This window comes from Mycteria americana, chromosome 9 (assembly GCF_035582795.1).
Source record: "Mycteria americana isolate JAX WOST 10 ecotype Jacksonville Zoo and Gardens chromosome 9, USCA_MyAme_1.0, whole genome shotgun sequence".
NCBI classification, from domain to species: domain Eukaryota; kingdom Metazoa; phylum Chordata; class Aves; order Ciconiiformes; family Ciconiidae; genus Mycteria; species Mycteria americana.
This window is the reverse complement of record NC_134373.1, coordinates 9,760,737-9,780,278: the sequence shown is the minus strand read 5'-3', so window position 1 is coordinate 9,780,278 and position 19,542 is coordinate 9,760,737. Positions and strand designations below refer to the sequence as shown.

General features: G+C 46.7%; 1 protein-coding gene across 1 annotated transcript in view; it reads left to right on the top strand.

Moving 5' to 3' along the window:
* TMEFF2 (transmembrane protein with EGF like and two follistatin like domains 2) overlaps nt 1–10,964 on the top strand; it is a 135,050-nt gene extending 124,086 nt beyond the window's left edge. The window contains exons 8-10 of the mRNA XM_075511350.1: nt 3,681–3,804; nt 5,325–5,483; nt 10,717–10,964. Coding sequence (XP_075367465.1) covers nt 3,681–3,804; nt 5,325–5,483; nt 10,717–10,813 — 380 coding nt within the window. The 3' untranslated portion in view covers nt 10,814–10,964. The remainder of the gene's footprint in view (nt 1–3,680; nt 3,805–5,324; nt 5,484–10,716) is intronic.
* Nucleotides 10,965–19,542: the final 8,578 nt, after the last annotated feature.

Below are 19,542 nucleotides of genomic sequence, written 5' to 3'. Positions count from 1 at the left end.
AGATGCAAAAAATGTTGCAGAAATGCAAAAGACGTTGGCTTCATCAAAGTGACGTTTTCTATCAGAAAAATGCTTCAAGAAAAAGGCTTCTGAATACAGTTGATCTGGAGGGTGAGGGTGCATTTCTTTTTTAAATAAAAAGGGGAAGCATTTTGAGAAATATGGCAGGAATTACATTTCTCCAGAGATAGGATAGAATGACCCAGTCGGTCCAATTTTTATCTTCAGGCTTTATAGCTTCTGTCTCAAATTCTAGCCGTCACAAAAAGGTACAAATCTGTCTTTTTGGTGCAAGTAAAACTTTCACACACAGTTGCCAATAACAATGCAGCAAGTTTAATGTTTGAAGAGGAGCTACTGAATTTAACTTTACTGAAACCTGACTAACTTTGAATTTGGTCTGTATTGTTGCTCTATGAATACCGATCTGCTGTGCTTGGAAAAAAGTGGGTAACTTTGTATTTAAGCTTTGCTCTCTGTAGGTGTACGGTTGGTGTGGTGGAGGGGCTTCCTACTTCGGTGATAATACAATCTGATTAGTGAGGATTGCCTCCAGTACTGAATTTATAAATAATCTGAAATTATAATAAGGGGGGAGCCTTAATTTATTTCACTTAGTTTTACTTTTTTGAACTTTGTACAGTTCTTATTTGATTCGTAATTTAAACATGTTTTTTAATGCATATCCTCTCTTTTTAGAAATGATTTATAGTTCTTGTTTCATAGTGATGTGAAGTCTGTGATGCAGTCATGATAGTATCTCATCGATGGCTGGATTACTGAAAAGTGCTCAGATCCTTCAGGAATGAGAGCGGTCAGTTTTAACATGAAGGAGCTTTTAAAGCGTATCTTGGTGTTTGGGTCTCTATTTTGAATCTGAAAAGATGTTTTGTGTAATGAGAAAAATAGCCTGTTTTGAGGCAGGGCAATTATTTTGAGTGAATTCAAAATGTGCCAGAAGAGGAGGGGAAGTTTTTTGTCTGAAGTAAATGATGCTTTCATTGTGGTCTGTCTTTTGAACAACCAAAATGGCAGATCAAAATAAATACAAGGTTTTTCCCCCTTTCTGCCTTTATGTTCCATCCCTAACGCTTTTAGAGGAGTCATCAGTCAAAGTGAGGGACTACAGACAATTTGTGTCTAAGTTTTGTGGTTTCTTCTTAGCCAGATGACAAATGTTCCCATATGAAGTGTTTATCCTATGAAATGCTAGCAAAGCTTGGGCCATCTCATTTTTGATTCAGTAAAGCATTTTCCATCGTAACATTACACTTAGAGGTGTAATTACAAGTTCTGCAGGATCCTAGATTTACTTTAAAGTATGCTAGAGACCTTTTTAAAGAAAACATGGTTTCTACCCACATGATTGCAGGAGGAGGAAAAATCATTCCTCTCTTTACCAGCCCTACAGCCTACACACAGTGAGAGCATCTGCAAGTCTGGGAGAGGTCCTGGTCCCCCTTTCAAGTCCTAGCAGATTAGTCTGTCCTGAAAGTAACGATCTCCCTCACCATCTTGAAGCGTGCCTTTAAAAAAAAAGAAACCAAATGGTGTCCTACCGTTTTAGCAACAGTGCTGGCTCGTTTGAGAGAGGAGGGATTCTCACGCTGGTTGGTGGTGGCGCACGGACATCTCAGAGATGTCTTGGTACCTGAGAAGGAAGGATTGGAGTTACACACACAGAGCAGTTTCCTGTTCTTCAGAAAGGAAGCAAACTCCCACTAATGGAAGATTTGAAGGAAGCAGCATAATATTTTCCACAATAGAAAAAATGTGTATTAATAAGGATCCTATATTTCTTGCTGCAGTTTTCAGGACAGATGTATATTTGAATGTGGACCATAGCAGAGGTCCAGCACACCCAGAAGTCATCGGGCATGGTGCACAGATGATCACTACGTGTGTATAGAGTCCGACAAGTCCTGAGCACATCAGGATCTACCTGTGTGCACTGGGCAAGTCCATTGATAGCTGGCATATGTCACACGTTTTTTCTGTTCCAAGAAGATTTCCAGGTGGAAAAAAGGAACATACATGAAATCCTGATGGGATATTAGCTCTATGTATATGTTTCACATGCTGATAGCGAGTGCCTCACCTAGAGGGCAATAGGTAGCCAAAAATGTTTAGTGCCAGACCAAATGGACCTTCTACTCCCACCTCTTTCCAGTAGCAGAAGTTCCTGGGCGAGCTCTCGAAGGAGGTTATGCCGTGCCTATAGCATGCCTCCTGTCATCCTGTCCTGTCTGTGCCATCCCAGAGACAGCTGTCAGCCCCAAGCCCAGGAATCGTCACTGCACCAAGATGCCCACTTCTGCGCTGCGTTGTCATTAACAGCCTTCATGGCAGCCTCGCACAGGTACCCCAATGTAAGCAGCGAACCAGGAGAGGCAGACAGGTTTGTGTTCAACATACGTGCATTTAAAAAGATGCAATAACGGTCCATAGTGCAGAGGTGCTGAAAGTCCTAACGATGAACGAGAAGTTAATGCTGTCTACGGGGCTGTAGAGGTTGCCCTGTCATTCTCATTTGCTAGGAGCTTGTGCTCACCTGTTTTAACATAAGGACAATATAACCAACTTTATTAGTGCAAGTTGTTAGAGACTCTTAAAACTCTCCTTGGACAGCAATGATAGGAAAGAAATTCATTATGAAAATCTGAATCTTGGATGTGCCGCACACACTTTTCCCAAAGGTGGGATAATACCTAAGCATACATACTGCCGTCACGACTGGCTTGGAGGCAGAACACAAACTGCAATTGTTCCATAACACTGGGGGACTTCCTTTGGAAGATACAAATGCTTCAACTTATTTGTGTGCAAACTACATTTCCTCAGACATCTATGATGAGATTTTTTCTTCTCTTTTTAATTAGTTGTGGCTAGATGATACTATCACAGAAAAAGGATTTTAACCATTTGAGAGATCATAAGTATTGGTTAAATGGAAGAATTTGCCACAGTTACCCAGATTAATTAACACCTTGGTGGCCTACAAAACTCATGTGAGTCTATTGCAAGTGACGCTCTGCATTTCAGCCCATGATGTAAATGTTGCGCACATACCTGTTTCAAAACTAAATGAAGCCTCCATTTTCCTGGTTACATGGAGGGAAGTATTTCCCAGGATTTGCAGTCTCAGTGACTATTTAACAGCTGCAGAAGTAGGCATAGAAAGTCAAACTCGTTCAGAGGTACCATGCTGTGGGATGGGGAGGAGGCCAGAGGGCTCTGGGGCATGGGCGTGCAGCACTGATGAGAAACTTCAGCTCTGGACTCCTGCTCCTCTACTTCGGCCATAAAATTGTCTTTCTGAATATGTTGTATTGAATGACCAAATGTGTTGTAATGGTATATTACATGCAAATGTCCTGAGTCTTCCTCCTAGCCTTGCCTGGGTGCAAGGAGACAGTCCATAGAGGATAACAGAAATGGTTAGGCATTTTTCATGTGCTGTTCTGTAACCAGTTTTTGAATAGTCAAATTATTTTTGTGGTGTCTCATTTGCTGTAACTTGACAGGAATCAGATGTGCAAACCCTTGCTCTTGCTTCCCATAAACAACATCTTTCAGCTCTTGTTCTTCTGATTTTCCTTGCTTTTATACGTTGAGTTCTTTCCATCGTTTCACCTTATCCTGCATTGTCAGGTTAATGTTCCGTTCACCTGTGTTCACAGAGAATGCAAATAAACTGGAAGAAAGTGCAAGAGGGATCTACATCCCTTGTCCAGAGCATTACAATGGCTTCTGCATGCACGGCAAGTGTGAGCACTCCACTAACATGCTGGAACCGTCTTGCAGGTAACCCTTCTCCTACCAGGGATGAAAGGCTACACACATGAAAATACTGAAACACTTAATCTAGATAAACTATGGAAAATAATGGTAACCATGGGTTATACTACAAAACCCATTAGACTTTAATTATTCAACAAAGTCCCCGTTTTATGTGGCAAAAGTGTATTGATTTATGCACAATGTTAATTGAATGTAAAAACATTCAGTAACCTTCAGTTATATTTAGATGTATTTAAGAAGCACTTCACAGGGTGCTCAGACAGCCGCTAGGTAGCCTCCTCAGTCTGAAGACGAGGAGTGCCACCAGGGATACGTCCCCGCTGTGGCAGGAGTGGTGCTTGTGGGGCAGCAAGCTGGGGCGAAGGTGGCTCCTTTCGTGCGGAGGTGGCTTTGGAGGAGGTTAGGGGACAGAGGAGTAATGGTGAAAGCATGTGTTTCTGCAGCGAATGCCTTCCTGCAGAGGTGGGGATATTACTTCTGAAGTCCAACCAGCAGCCTGGTGGCAAAGAAAAGGACTACTATGCATGAAGCAGCATTTTCCTGGGATATTGGACTGGGAGAGCAAAGATGCAGACCAGGCTTATCACCCAGGGCAGATCCTCAAGCCAGCTTCTCCCAGCTCCTGCAAACAGCTAGGGCACGTTTTGCTCTTTGCAGCCGCTGCATTTTAGGTTCTCCATTCAGCTGGAAAATGTCCTTTCCTCAAGCTGCTGGCTGCTGTGGGAATGCAGGAGAGGAAAAGGGTGGAAGCTCAAGGCTTAACCCATGCCCCACTAACATTTCTGAGAAGAACCCAGCAATCTGGCTTGGTCTCTTATGGTTGCTGCTGCCATTGACCTGGATTTTTGCCTGGGCTTCCTGCCTGGGCTTTTTAGGGGAAAGAGAGCAAGAGCTACCGTGGGAAAACCACTGTCTGTTCCCCAGAATCACGGAGGGGAGATGTCAGGCTGCAGGATGGGAACTGGTGAGCAGCGCAGCAGGTGGCATTGGGGTGGATGGTTGCAGCATCAACAGAGGAGTTTTTTATAGCAACCAGACAAAATGTAAATGATGTATCTACTTGCAGGAACATCTAATCACATTTCATATGGAGCTTGGATGATTGCTTATCACTTCCTTAGGAGTAATCTGCATAAGGAGCCACAACTAGATGGCTTTTCACCCTCCCCCACCTCCCCAAAGAAAGGGAGAAATCTAAAATATGTTGTGCAAGGAACTAAATGGATTCTCATCATAACATGCAAGTTGTTCCACTTGATGCTAGGCGAGTCCTTGTCCCCTGGGCACCTCCTGGCACTGTTGCAGTGTCGTTCACTCTCGCAGACCTCAGTGACACTGAGGACCTGAAACCTTCCCTCTGAGAGGTCCAAGGAGGCACCACTGCTCTCTCTGGGGGGCCCATCCTGCAAAATAAACACATAAGCATGTACTTAATCCGCTGGTATTCTTTTTTTCAGATATAATTTGTTTCAACATGCTTTGAAAGCAGCAGGTATAACTGGAAGAAATATTTTTCATTTCAGATGTGATGCCGGCTATACTGGACAACACTGTGAAAAAAAGGACTACAGCGTTTTATATGTGGTTCCAGGTCCAGTACGATTTCAGTATGTCTTAATTGCAGCTGTGATTGGAACCATCCAGATTGCTATCATCTGTGTTGTAGTCCTCTGTATTACAAGGTCAGTATCTCTGATACTTTGCAATAGAAACAGAAAAGACTTTTGTTTTTCCTACTTTGTGCACTGATTATACAGATTTCTGCAGTGACACTACTGATAACAAATGCTATTTAATTCACCCACAAACAGAAGATATCGTCTGGTCCAGCCAGCCAGTGCTGCTTTATTATTATAACTGAATTTTTACTTCCATCTTAATCAAACTTAGGTAGGTGCCTACAGCAAATTAAGTTTCCTGTTTTGTATTCAGATGCTTGGACAAATATTGTTCATCTAAATAAGGGGAATATAAATACAGCAGCTGGATCAACACTTAATAAAACTAATGATATCTCCATCTGGTTTCCTCAAGGGCCCATTCCCTTAGTCCTAATCAGGCAAAGCATACAAACTTTTAAGCCTGTTTGCAATCCCATTGATTAAATGATTTCATTAGGCTCGTATACATGTTCAAAGGTACTGCACATGGTTTAAGGTCTTCACTAGATGGTGACACACCAAGCCATATATGATTTATTTTTTCTTTAATGAGGAGGAAGGGTTTGTTTGAATGGCAATGACAGCCCTGGGGTTGTTCAGAACAAGAGGGGTAAATGCAATCCTTCCCCTCCTACACCTGCTGCTCTGTTTCCCCACTGAACTGGGAGGGCTTGGGGTAAGTTCTGAACTTCAAGCATCTTCAGGCTTCTGTTAGAAATCACAAGGTTAAATTCACTCAGCTAGCAACACTGATAGATCACTCTTTTAGACATACATTTCTTTTAAAAAGACAAAAAATAAAAGCCAGATATCATACCTCTGTGGAAAATAAAATCTCTAATATATCTTAGTCCCTACATTGCACTACCTGGCTGGAAGACAAGTGTAGCATTTGTTTCTAGAAAAGACACACACACAAAAAATTGTAAGTCCTTCTCTGGCCTAAAGGCATAAAACAAAACCATCCAATGAAACCTAGCTACTTTTTTGGCCAAGCTGAGTCCATCAACTCAACAGTAAATGCCGAATGAGGCAATAGATTATATTGTGGTGATACTCACAGAAGTAATTCAAACAACCCAAAATGTAGTGTGTAAAAAGAAAGAAAAAGAAGATGGTGTAGTAATTGATAATGGACCAAATGCTCTGTAGCATTTTGTCGAGTGGCAGAGTACTTTATATTGAAGAATGAAGACAGTGTGCTCTGAGTGATCTGGTGCTGTAATGCAAATTACCCATCACACTGTTTTCATACGTAGATGGTACCTTTTCCCCTGTACACTTTGTAACCAAGTTAATGTATGATCTTTTGACTTTTTTCTGTAATGCATGTAATTACTGCAGAGCATCCTCCATCCCAGCATAATGATTCGAGATACATTTGCAAAAGTGTACTCTTAAGTGGCCTAAGAGAAATCCACAAGACAAGAGAGCACTGTGGCAGCATATGCATAAGTAATTGAGTTTTTGAAGTCATCTGCTTTGGAGAGCCTGACTGAGGAGAGAACCTGACAGGATTTGAACTCCACACCCTGAACTCTTGAAAGCGCTAAAAACACCCTACTAGGTGCCTGGGAGAAAGCAGGGAAACTTCACTCACTCAGAGGCCACTGTGGCCAAATTCTTTGCTGCTCATTTCAGTGCAGCTTCACCTAATTAATTTATCAAATGAGTTTGGTGCACTGCGTCCAAACCTTGCCTTGGAGCTGCATAAGACTACCATTTAAATCTTTTAGCTATCGTTACTGTCGTTGCTCTTAAAACCATACCTGTACAGTGGTGCAAATCTACGGGGTGTCCTCCATTGCTGGAAGGCTCTGAGCAGTTCCCGGGCACGTTTAGGGCCATTGTTGCGTAGACACTTTAATCTGGATAAATGAGCTGTGCTGCTGACAGGGATGGTCTGCCCTTGCCCCCTCCTCTGGCTCCGGGGCCCTTGGTCCTGCCAGTGCTCTTGTGCCATTTGTGTAGCCACACAACAAACCCGGTCAGGGGACAGAGTCAGCTGAAAACTCAGCTAACAAAACTGATTATTTGTTTTTAAGCGGCTCAATTCCTTGATGAGGTTGGCTGCCTGGCTACTCATTGCTAGTCCAGCAATGGATAAGCGGCTGGGGTGGAGGAATAGGGGACCAGAGGCCAAGAGGCACGGAGGGAAGGAGGTGGAGCAGTGAGGCACAGTCCCTACGGCTGAGGACTTTTAGCTCAGAGGTAGGGCAAAAGAGAAGCAATGATAGAAGTGAAGGAGGATGGTACATAATATAGGTATGGCCTAGTGTCATAATGATTCTCAGCAGTTTTCTTTACAGCTTTGCATTTTTAGTGCTTCCCTAATGTTTAGTCACAGCAGTCTTATTTATGTGAAGAAATAACTTGATTAAAAATGAATGCATAATATGTTTTACCTGCTATGAATCACATCGTGAGTAACTCAAGCTTGCAAGCAAGCTTCAATGGAGGGAGGGCAGGCAGCCTGTTCTCCAGTACCTAGTTTACATTGGTAAAACCACTGTGTTCATAAATGAAAGCATCCCCCACACAGAGCACTACAAAGAACTTTTGATTAAAGAGTTAAGGACCAAGGAAAAGCTGTCACTCAATTTTAGCAGATGATTAAGTCTAAAAAAGCTGGTTAAATGCCAACGCCCCTCTTAGGAAACCCAGATGCACTTCAGACACAACCTACCTGTAAATGCAATAGCATTGCATTTAAGCAGTCGTGGTGTCAGTACATGGCCCTGGGGCCTTCCCAGTTGGTAGCGTAGTGTATTATGCAATTAAAACATGGGCAGTTTTGGTTAAAAGATGCTTTTTCATCGTCTTAATTGGAGTAATCTCTACGTTTGAATTGATTTCTCTCGACCTTGGACTAAGTGACTATAGCGTTACTGTCAGTGTCAGTTTTGGGAAATCACCGGTGAGATGCTCGTCTCCTTGCTTCCAGCTGGAGCAGTCGGTATCCACCGTTCTCTGGGAATGCACGGCTGCATCCCCTGGGATTGCTGACCATCCTGGTCATCCCCCAGCCAGCTGGTACCTCCACATTTCTTACACAACCAGTCCAGTTGTGCCCACTGTGGCTTCCCACGTCTGGTTCCCCAACCCTGCTATGCACGGCTGAGAAAGCAGGGCTGCGCCTTCCGGTGTAAAGCCTCATCCTCTGGGACTCGGGAGGAACCCCTGGTAGCTTGGTCAGCCCGTGTGGCTGCAGCGGGATTTAACAGTGCTGTCTCTCAGCGTGCCGAGGTGTCGTTGCTGTCTCCCGTGGAGCGCTGTGAGGTCCCGCTGTGCAGTCTCCGGCTGAATGGGCAGGAGAGGCCGCCTGGGGACAGTCGGGGCTGGGAGGCTGTCAGCATGCACATGACATGTGGCTCAATGAATCAGCCCTGTGTTTGCTAACAGCGGCTCCCAGACTCACTCAGAAAGTTTGATCGCCTTTTTAGGAACACACGGTGAATAATGAGTTTGTCATGAAATCGCAAACCAGCTAAAGTCTGCATTAGTTTCATAATGAAAGCTCTGCCGTGACCTCCGAGAGCACTGGAGACGCAGGCTTATTTTTCCTGGAGTAATGATAGCAGCCTACTTTACTGCTTCCAAGAAAGGAACGAGGCAAAATATAGCGCACAGCCATACAGTTTCTCATGAGGGGGTGGTCCCGTTGGCTTAAAAGTGAGGCAAGTCACGACAATCTGACCCACATTTTGTTAGACACTTATATAACTGTATTTCAGCATTTTGAAATGCTTCATAAGTCCTTATGCTCTTGTTTAGCTTTTCAGTTGGCGTCACAAAACTATAGCATCACTCCCATTCAACAGGGAAAAAAAATGGCCTCTTTGATTTTCAGGGGTCAGTAAAAATTTATTTCACTCTATTTTGCTGTTAGTTATTTGACACAGAGCTGAAGGCAAGTGCTTTGAGCTCTCGCTGCACTGAGAGGGTGGGTTCTCCCCAGAGGGTTTCAGAAGGTGCTGCTGAAAGCCTCCCTGTAGCAGAAAAACAAGTTAGCCCCATACAAAGGGATTCTTTTTCCCGTGTCAGTATGGTCTGGGGTATCGTGGGGCTTTCTGTCATGCCACTCCAAGCAGGTGTTTCAGTCTTGCTTGCGTGGAGGGCAGAATGAGGCGCACCCAGGCAAAAAACTCGTACCGAGCTTCAGCTGAAGAAAGAGGACAAACGCATGGCCAAATTAGGAATAGCTTCTTCCTCCTCCCGTGCAAAATGTTAACTAGGTCACCCTGGGTAAAGGACCATTTTTATTGCTGGTTGTTTTTCTGTAGCTCACTATTTTCCTACTGGTACCACAAATGCAAAAAGTACGACCATTTTTAGAGGGTGTTGGTCACCGTGCTGTGGTTCTGCTTGCTCGACAGTTTCTACTGTCATGCCCTTGGCTTTCAGCTGCTTAGAACTTCCTGCAGCCTCCACCTGGGGCTAAACTTCTCCATGCTTCCTGTCTAAGGGTGCCTGTCTTGGGAGGAATCCAGGAACACGCTGTTACCTTTCCATCAGGGGGAAACGCCTCGTAGCATCCCCATAGCCAATGCTGCTGCAGGTAAAAGGTTGAAACGTGCCCTTGCTGAGGAGCACTGTGAGGTCCTGAGGCAGAAGAGATTTGCTTTTGCAGCCATTCAAAGGAAAATAAGATTTTGGTCTTTCCAGTGCGATTGCGTTCTGCACCAAGGCAAGGGGCTGTGTGAGGAGCATAGCGTGGTGCAGGCACCCGTGAGTAAAGTAGCTGCTCGCTGATGACCTGAGCACGGAGCATTTCCACGGAGACTAATAGGGACTGCAGATGCTTAGGTCCTCCCAAAGGCAGCCCCCACATCCACTTTGTAAATACTTCACAGACCTGGGACACTGAGCAGGTGAGCATGAGACGGACCTAAGTCTTCCACCTGTGCCTTGCTGAAAGTAATTGTGTTACTTAAAACTGAGCCGAACTGCAACAACCAAGAGATGCGGTGCAGTAGGGGCTGTCGCAGCGCAGCGGAGTTGCCGCTGCTCGCCGGGAAGGAGCAGGAATCTTAAAATGTCCCGTGACATATATGTGCTTACAGTATGTTTTGTGGGGTTGGGGGGTTTCTTTGTGGTACCGTTGCCATTAGCCAGCCCTTTTCATGTCATTGAAGAGGAAACGCACTGAGGGCCAGCGGATGCCTCTCTCGCCCTCACGTGCCCTGCTGCCCGCGCCGCCTCTCGAGCAGACGCGTTGTTAAGAGCCGTGTATTCTCACAACTCTCTTTTCCAGGAAATGTCCCAGGAGCAACAGAATCCACAGACAGAAGCAAAACACAGGGCACTACAGTTCAGACAACACAACAAGAGCATCGACAAGGTTAATTTAAAGAGCGCATGTTTCCACAATGGCAAAACTAACTGCAGAGAGCTTGGACTACAAAATACAGTATTATAGACAAAAGATTAAGACAAGATCTACACATGTTGCCTTGCATTTGTGGTAATCTACACCAATGAGAACATGTACTACAGCTATATTTGATTATGTATGGATATATTTGAAATAGTATACATTGTCTTGATGTTTTTCTGTAATGTAAATAAACTATTTATATCACACAATATAGTTTTTTCTTTTTCATGTATTTGTTATATATAATAAATACTCAGTGATGAGAAAAAAATTGCCTTTCTTAAATTTGCTGTATCTCATAGCTGTGTATAGTCTTGGGATATTGTATATGGACACTAACAAATCTCTTCTTTTTTTTTTCTTTTTCCAGTTCTAGTGGCAATTTTGAGTCTACTGAACTCAGTAGTAGGGTTTTGAGTTGGTCCAAGATCAGCGACAATTATGGATGTGGGAAAGGTGAAGAATAATTTAACCTACATTGAGGAGGGATAAAATATTTCAGATCCGGAGTCAACTACATTTCATCAGCCTTCTTCTCCCATACCATCTATCTTTACTCTCCCATAGCTTAGGAAGTCTTTGCCTTCTAAATTAAATCCTAACCGAAGGGGAAATGGAAATTGTCGGTAACTGCAATGGGAGTGTCCGGGGTAATGTTTCGATTTGGGAGGGAATTAGGTGTCTGTCAAGGTGAAGCCGACGAGAAGAATGCTTTGCAGAATCTCCAACTCTGGTCACTGGAGTGAGTGAAAACTGCTTCTTACTGTTGATTGGAAATCATTAGGTTAAAAAAGTTAATAACATAATAACAGCTGAAATGCCAGCACCATTTGTACCTCGTGAACATACTGATTTAATTTATTTTTTCAAAGAGAAGGTGAAAACCACTCAGAAAATACCTTATGAATAACTTTATGGGTGACCCTACTCCATTAAATGTAATGAACTCGAATGTTGGCTATACCTCAGGAAAATAAGGGCACGTGTTTTGTCACATCCACATGATGGACAAGATGCGAAGTTATTTCCATGGTAGCTGAAACTCTCCAGAACACACTCGTTTGAGAAGCTAATATTAGTCTGGTTTGTGCTATGAATTTTGAAGACGACAGAGTGAGGCTGAGGGGCAGAGTGCGGTAACTTCACTCCTGCTGGGTAACATCCACTCCAGTAATTGACTGCTGGAGTACTAGTCACACTAAATAACGTAATTGAACTAAAAACCCCTTGTAACAGTATTCATTGTGCTGCTGCTTTCCAGAGAGACTTTGCCTAGGCAGAACGCACCCATGACAAGAGTTAGGTGTATTTCGCACTGTCATCACCACGTAAGAAATTGCATTTGGGTCAGAATCAGATCTGGGGTTACCGGGGATGATGGCTCATGAGTGTGTTTCCATTTCCTGCTTCGGCATCGGTCTGGTCGCTCACAACAGTCGCCACCAACCCCACCAGTGACAGTCCACCCGATCTGGCCTTCAGACACGGGTGAAGCGATACTTTAACACGGCTTTTGGTTGTCCCCCCCTCCCCCAGCCTGCTTTAAAGTGAATCCATTGCATGATGTTCACACGGTCTCAGTTTTTGTCTTGTTCTGGGTTTCTTGGCTTTTTAAAGGTAATAAAAGGCGATTGGCAAGAGATGCTTCCAGGCACCTGGTCTGTGCTGATTGATGGGAGTGGGAGTGCGGTGCTTGCGCAGGCAGCGGGGCAGACGACGGCGTGTGGCAGCTCTCCGGCGCCGGGCTGCCGGCCCTGCAGGGACCATCTGCTTCCCCGAGCCGTGGGCTGGGGCGAGAGCGGGAGCGGGGCTGTACAGCCACTGCCTGCTCCTCAGCCCTCGCCCCCAGCTCTCGGAACGTCGAGGCTTGTTTTCAAATTAGGAGAGTGATGGTGCGGGGTAGGAGCGAGCAGCAGAGCGGCAGCGCGCAGGCGTGGTCCTGGCCCGCTGGACCACAGGGACGCTTCCATGCTCAAGCCCACTGTAAAATACTCCTCTTTGTCCCAGTCCTGGTGGTTTTGGCTCAGCCGGGGTGGTACGGCATGCAGGGGAACCCAGGCACAGCAGCGCTGGGCTGTAGAGGTTTGGTGGCACAAGATCCCTTCTAGAGAGACTTTGCAAGCTCCGTTAATTAAACTGATACCTAAGTGGCATTATAGCTTCAGATCCCTCCATCGGCTAAACCCGACGCAGCGATGGCCGCGGGCGCCTCCGAGGAGCGCTTCAGCGTGAGGTCGAGGATGAGGTTGGAGGTGGCAAACGCGGCTCTGCCCTGCAGCCCCCCCCCCGCGCTTTGTGCTTTCTGAGTGAGGGTTGGAGTCCAACAGGCGTCAAAAGCACAGATTTTGAGCCGAATCCAAATGTCAGTCCCCCCACTGGGACTATCAGATCTGGATTGTTTATTTCAGTCACTTACATTAGATACAAAAAATCAAATGTTATTTGGCGGCGTAGCTATAGCAATAAACCTAATTAAAAAAAAGCAAGGCTTGGCCTGGCCTAAAATAGCATAGCATCGCTTAGAAGTGAAAATAGGAGTCTGACACACTATCTCTAAACTTCCCGAAGTTATTTGCCTTGCTTTTACTGTGCAATGCCACATTTAATCCCTAAACAGCCTGCGTTTGCGAGGTGTTATTAGCTGCATCCCCAGGTGCAGTGCCTGTCACCAAGCCTTCACACCTCCCAAAACACGGCCAGTTTTTAAGTACCTGCTGCAGACCAGAGGGCAGAAAGGGGACAGCGATTTTGGGTTTAATGCACACAGGACAGCTCCCACCCAACATTAGACATCTTTGGGCCTTTCAAAATTCACCGTCACGGGTGAAGGTATGGGCACGCAGTCTGAAAATAATGCCGTCCCGAGGCCGTACGTACAGGAACGGAGATCGCTACAGAAAACATTTGCAGAGCTTGTACCAAACGCGGCAGCACATCTGGAGACGTGGATTTGGGGTTTCTCCTTTTCTGAAGGGACTGGAAGGTGCATTCGTTAGAGCCATACGCTGACGAGAGCTCCAATGTGAAAATCTGTGTGCAGTCTAACTTCACAAAATGGAGGGAGGTGGGCTGGGCACGTAAGGACCTGGCCGGGTGAACGGGGAGGGGGATGGTGCCGCGCGTGGAGGCAGAGCCCAGCGCCTGCACCCGGCCTCACGCGGAGGGGTGCCGGTGTGTTGCCGTTCGTCCGCTTCTCAGTGCACGCTTAGCCCAGCCAGAACAAGGCCCCTCCCAGTGCCCATGGGTGTGGGCTTGTTCCTTACCCGGGGGGCAGGAATTCGTTTATTTGGGCTGTTTCACAGGCTTTTTTTTTGTCATGGCACTGTGGCATCTGTAAATAACCTCAAATACCAGCACACGCTTACTTCACAAACCACACGAGAGAAGGCCTGGATGTACAAAAGACCGGTAATACCACGTTCAGCGCAATCGCTTAGGGGCAACGCGCCCCACCAACATCCCGGCAGCCTGCGGTCACTTGCCGGCCTGGCTGCTGTTTGACCGAGGCCAAACCACTTCATAAAAATAGGTAGAAATAGGACTGCTGGCACACCTGTTCCCCAAGGCTTTTCCTCTCAGCCTGTAACATTTTTGGAGCAAGAAGCCACGTGCTTATTTTGTACATGATGCATTTAGCGCAACGGCATCCTGACCCCGGTCCTCAAAATAAAGCCCGGCGCTATCAGCGCGTGCCGAGTGCCGGTGGGCAGAGCTCGCCCGCCCTCCCCAGCCTGGGATGCTCGGGTGACGTTCAGCCCCTGGGTGCCTTCGGACGCAGGCGAACGAGCCTGCTGTGCCAGATCCCAGCCCGCAAAGCGGCCGCCTGTGCAGGTGCCACGCAGCCCGGCTGCCGCGGGTGGGTGACACACGACGCTCGCCTTCTCCCACCCCAGTGCTGCCCTACAGGACGGGCACAGCTTCCACGCCTCTCCGTCATGATGCTTTTCCTCAAAATAAAGTCTGCTCAGATGTTCATTATCATTCCCTTTCATCCAAAGATAGTAAGACAGAACATTATCATTACAAAAATACTACTATTATTATTATTATTATTAAAGGGAGGCTGGATATCTTGCTGTAGCAACCGGTCCCTTTACTTGCCTGCCTCGGCATGCTGAGGGCCCGCGAGTACCTCAACCGGAAAGCCACGGGGACAGTTCTTCCTTGCTGCTGCTGCTGCCATCAGGGTCTCACCTCTCCGGGCAGCCCGCGGTCAGCTCGGCTTTGCCGCAGTTGACTGGGTGCCAGCCCGCAGGGACGTGCTGACGGCCGGGACACCCGCGTGTGTGCGTATGTCCCACGCGCGGGGTAACCGAGGGGGCGGGTGGACGTGGGCAGAGGTGGGAGCCGTGTAGCGCTGCCTCCTATTTTCCAGAAGCAGCTCTCAAAAAGCCCCATCTTCAAAGAGCTCTCTCAAGCTTCTTTGAAAACAAAATGATTAAAGGCTATCTTCCCTCTCATCCAACATCAGACACATCTCGCGCCGCACCCTTGCTTTCACCCCTTATTATGCATGCAGCTTTTCCACAGCTCCCAGTTTTGCGTCGGGATGGAAGTTACAACCCCGCATTAAAAGCGAAGTCCATTACCGCACATCAAAGCAGGCGCTGCGCCTCGGCCGGGCCTGCCCGTTCTTTTATTTATGGGTGTGCGGCCGGGCCGGGGTCTGGGGGAGCTGGTTGCAAGGCACTTACAGGCCTCGGCCCCCGCAAGGTTGTAAGGCAAGCTGGAGGCTTGCCCTCGCCCTTGGAGCCCACGCTTGGCGCTGGTGGGTAATCCGTGACCTCAGCTGGACTTAAAGGTAGATGGAGATACGCTGGCCGTTACGAGTAGGTCTTTAGGGCCGTTTCGTTAATAATAATAATAATAATAATAATATTTTAGCTATAGTTCTGGTCCACAACCTGGCTGTTAAATTGTGCTCTGGTTGACACAGGAGCCAAAAGTCTCATTTTTTTTTACCCCGGGACGCTGTGCCCTGTCAGTGCCACCAAAGCAGCCTCTGCCTGCACCTACGGGCAGGATGGGCAGGACAGGCAGGAGGGGCAGGAGAAGCAGAATGGGCAGGAGAGGCAGGAGGGGCAGGAGGCACGACCAGCTCCTACCCAGCCAGTCTTCAGGCTGATGCTTTGCCTTCAAATCCTTTTCATATTAGGTGGGCTTAATTTATTTTAGTTTCAGTTTAATTAACAGTTTTGTCACAGCAGGAGGGCTGTTGAAAACAAAGATGCATTTAAAAAAAAAAAAAAAAAGCAGGATTTTTGTCAACTTTTCCTTTTTTTTTCCCCGCATTGAATGCGAGCCACAAAGCAGTAAAATATTCCGCAGTCTCACACCGCAGCCGCCAAGCTGCATAATAAAAAAACATGTGAGGAATCTGTTCTATAATGCTAACTAGGTGGCATCAGCCACGGCTTTGTAAATAAAATGCGAGGCCCGTTTTGCTCAGCTTCGGAGGAGCAGACCCCCGGGTGGGAGCCTGGATTTCAGTCCCTCTGCCGTCCGAGCCTCCCTGGGCAGTGGGAGCCGTTAGCCGCCGTGGCTGTTCCTCTGCGGGGGCAAGAGGGGTAGGAGCTTCATCCCACCAGGGACCAAACCCCACCGACGCAGACACGACCCCGGCCGCTGCCGTCCTCCGGCTCGCTTTTCTGGGGTCACAGCGCCTTCACCTCTCACCACCCCAACATGAAATAAAAATGATTGGGAGGTGAAAAACGTTAAGAAAATGTAGTAACACCTCATAAACTTGCCGTGAGAGACGCTTTAAAAGGGGCTTGCTTTACATCGGGTCGCTCAGAAATGAAGTGTAATTATTCAAGCTAAAAATCAGGCTTCTAAATGCAAATGCACGCAACAGACCATCACCCCTGACGGGGAAGAGGGGCAGTGGTAGGTTTTACGGCGAGGAGCTTTCAGCAGAACAGGGATGAGCCGAGAGGTGAGGAAGAGCCGTTTAATGTGACCTGAATTAGCGGCTATAGATAGTGCTTCCTGCATGTTTTACATTTTCAAATAAAAAGGATCTTCTTGTTTAATGGTTAATAAAAATGATTAGTGCTCCCAGGGCACGGATCCTGAAGATGCAGACTGTGCTGGAGAGACCAGCTACAAGACACAAGAGAAGATGAAACCAATTTTTTTTTTTCCTGTGGAGTACATCTCTACCAGCATTTGCAAGTTAATTTGTAATATAATTATATGTTGCTTCTGTCGCAGAAGCGAAGCACGTGTGATGGGCCAGCAGCCCGCCGCTGCCACCGGCAGCCTGCGACAGCCCAGCAAACACTTCTGCAGCAAAGAAAAGCCAGCAGCTAAGAGGTTGTGTGTGTATATACGTATACACAGGTGTATATATGTATATACGTATCATACATATACGTGCACTCATATACATGTGTATATACACACATACTACACACAAATATGATTTTATATATGTGTGTGTGTGTGTGTGTGTATATATATATATACACACACTGCTTAGGGACAGGGTGTAGTGGTGGTCTTGGCAGTGTTAGGTTTATGGTTGGACTCGATGATCTTAAAGGTCTTTTCCAACCTATACGATTCTGTGATTCTGTGATATATATATTTGTGTGCCGGATACTGTACAGGAGAGCGAGCTGATTGCCTTGGAGCACGTGCTGCTTTAAAGCCATCCAGGCAAACTGGCCAGAAAAGCTCTGCCCTGCCCAGCTCCCAGCGCAGCACCCGGCACGGCCACCTTCCGAACAAAACCAAAACCTGCCATGCCAGCCTCTTGGCAGCTCTACAACCTCACTCTGAAAGCTGGGCTGACTTTTCTTTTGGTATTATTTTCTTATTTTCATGGCACGCCATGTAGAGGATTACGGCCAGTAATAGTTTTCTAAGAAATAAAGTCTACGAAAGTAATTGTTAGAAACAAGCCGCAACGGCAAACGCTTGCTGAGTGGTTGCCATAGTGCAGCAGCACAATTTGAGATTTAATATCATTACTAATGATATTTACTTGGCCTGCAGGAGGGAGTGAGACTTGTGCGCCTCGAATGCCATTTGACCGCCCGTACGTCAGGGAGCGCGCCCCGGCCGGCCCCGGGAAGGGCGCTGGCGTGACCCCGGGCACCGCTGCCCGCGGGAAGGCGACGCTGCTGCCCCCGCCACCGGCCGCGCCCGCCCGAGGAGCCCGGGTTCGGCGGCCCCCCGTCGCGCGGCCGCAGCGCTGGTGCGCAGCCCCCCCGGCACCCACGGGGCATCGCCGCCCCGGTCTCCTGCGTGCTTCTCTTTTCCGGCTGAGCTAGGCAGGCTGCGCCTTCAGGCTTCCTCTCCTGTTGGGCTTCTCCGTGGGAGGGGGAGACGTATTGCATCGCTGTAAAGTGAGCCATTTAGTTTATTAAATGCTGTTAAGGGTGCCCCGAGGTCTCTGCACATGTGGGACCATCAAGGCGGAATCGTTATTATTATGGGCCTTATTAGTCATAGTCATTTTCCCAGCGATACGTCTCGCGTCCAGATGTCTCCCCATCTATCTCTTAAATTTTGCGATGCCAACGCAAAACCGTTATGAAGACGGACTAGTCCAAGTCCCGCTTCACGCGGTACAGGAGCAGAACATTCCTGCAGAAATATATATTTTTAAATTAAAAGACAAACGAAAGGAAGGGTCATAGTTGGCTAAAAATGAATTGTGCAGCGCATAAAAGAGACAACAGATTAGAGAAGATAACGTTTTAGTTTAAGTGTTCCATCATTATTAATTCATTTGGTGCTCTTTATGATAACACCAATCATTTGGAATTCATTTGGTGTTTATGTGGATGTCATCTCGACTCCTGCAGAAATTCCAAAGTAATTCAGCATTAATGTGCTATTAAAAATTGTTACCAGCCACTACCTTCATTACTTCACCAGCGCAGACTAATCTTTCTTCCCTCATTCTCTAAATTCAAATTTCAGTGTTTATTTTGCTTTTATCTTTATTAGGGTTTTAAAATGTAATGCTTCTATTTAAAAATTCTCCTTATGCTAACACGAGTGTTGTCTGGTTTTGACAGCATCAAAACTATGCAAATAAAGGAGGGGGTTAATGGTGATTTTTCATTTTCTTACTGGCGTCTGACTGAAAAACAACCAAAGAGGTTTCAGCTTATCCTTTACAACAGTGAAGTTAGCGAGCTGGTATTTACGTTCGCAGCAGATGACACCAAACCAAATCTGTATGAAATACCATCTGTACCATGTGGAGTGAGTTCTTTTTGGGCACAGTAGCTGCTCCCATGCCCCCGAGCCAGGCAGGGACCCGGGGAGGGACCGCGGGGACGGAAAGGGCCAAGCTGCCGCTGACAGCCCTTTGCTGGGCCGCCCCGTCGGTGGAGCATCCTTCTGCTTCCGACTGGGGAACGCTGGGACGGAGGCTGCAGTAATGGATATTCTGGGTCCAAACCCTGTCAATAGAGGAAAAAAAAGGCTGCACTTGCACATAACGTTAAAAAAAAAGCCTTGGGAGATTGAATGCAAAGAACCCTGCATTAAAAGTGCATTAATTAGGTTTTATAGTCAAGGACTCGAAGATTAGAAAATGCCAGCTTGCTGGGAGCCTGAAAAAAAGAAAAAAGAAAAAAGAAAGAAAATGCAAAGGCTGGGTTCAGTTCCTGGCTGTGCCTGTCTTGTGCAGCCCCCTAATTACAGGACCACACACTCTTTTCCCCGGACACCTGCTTCTCC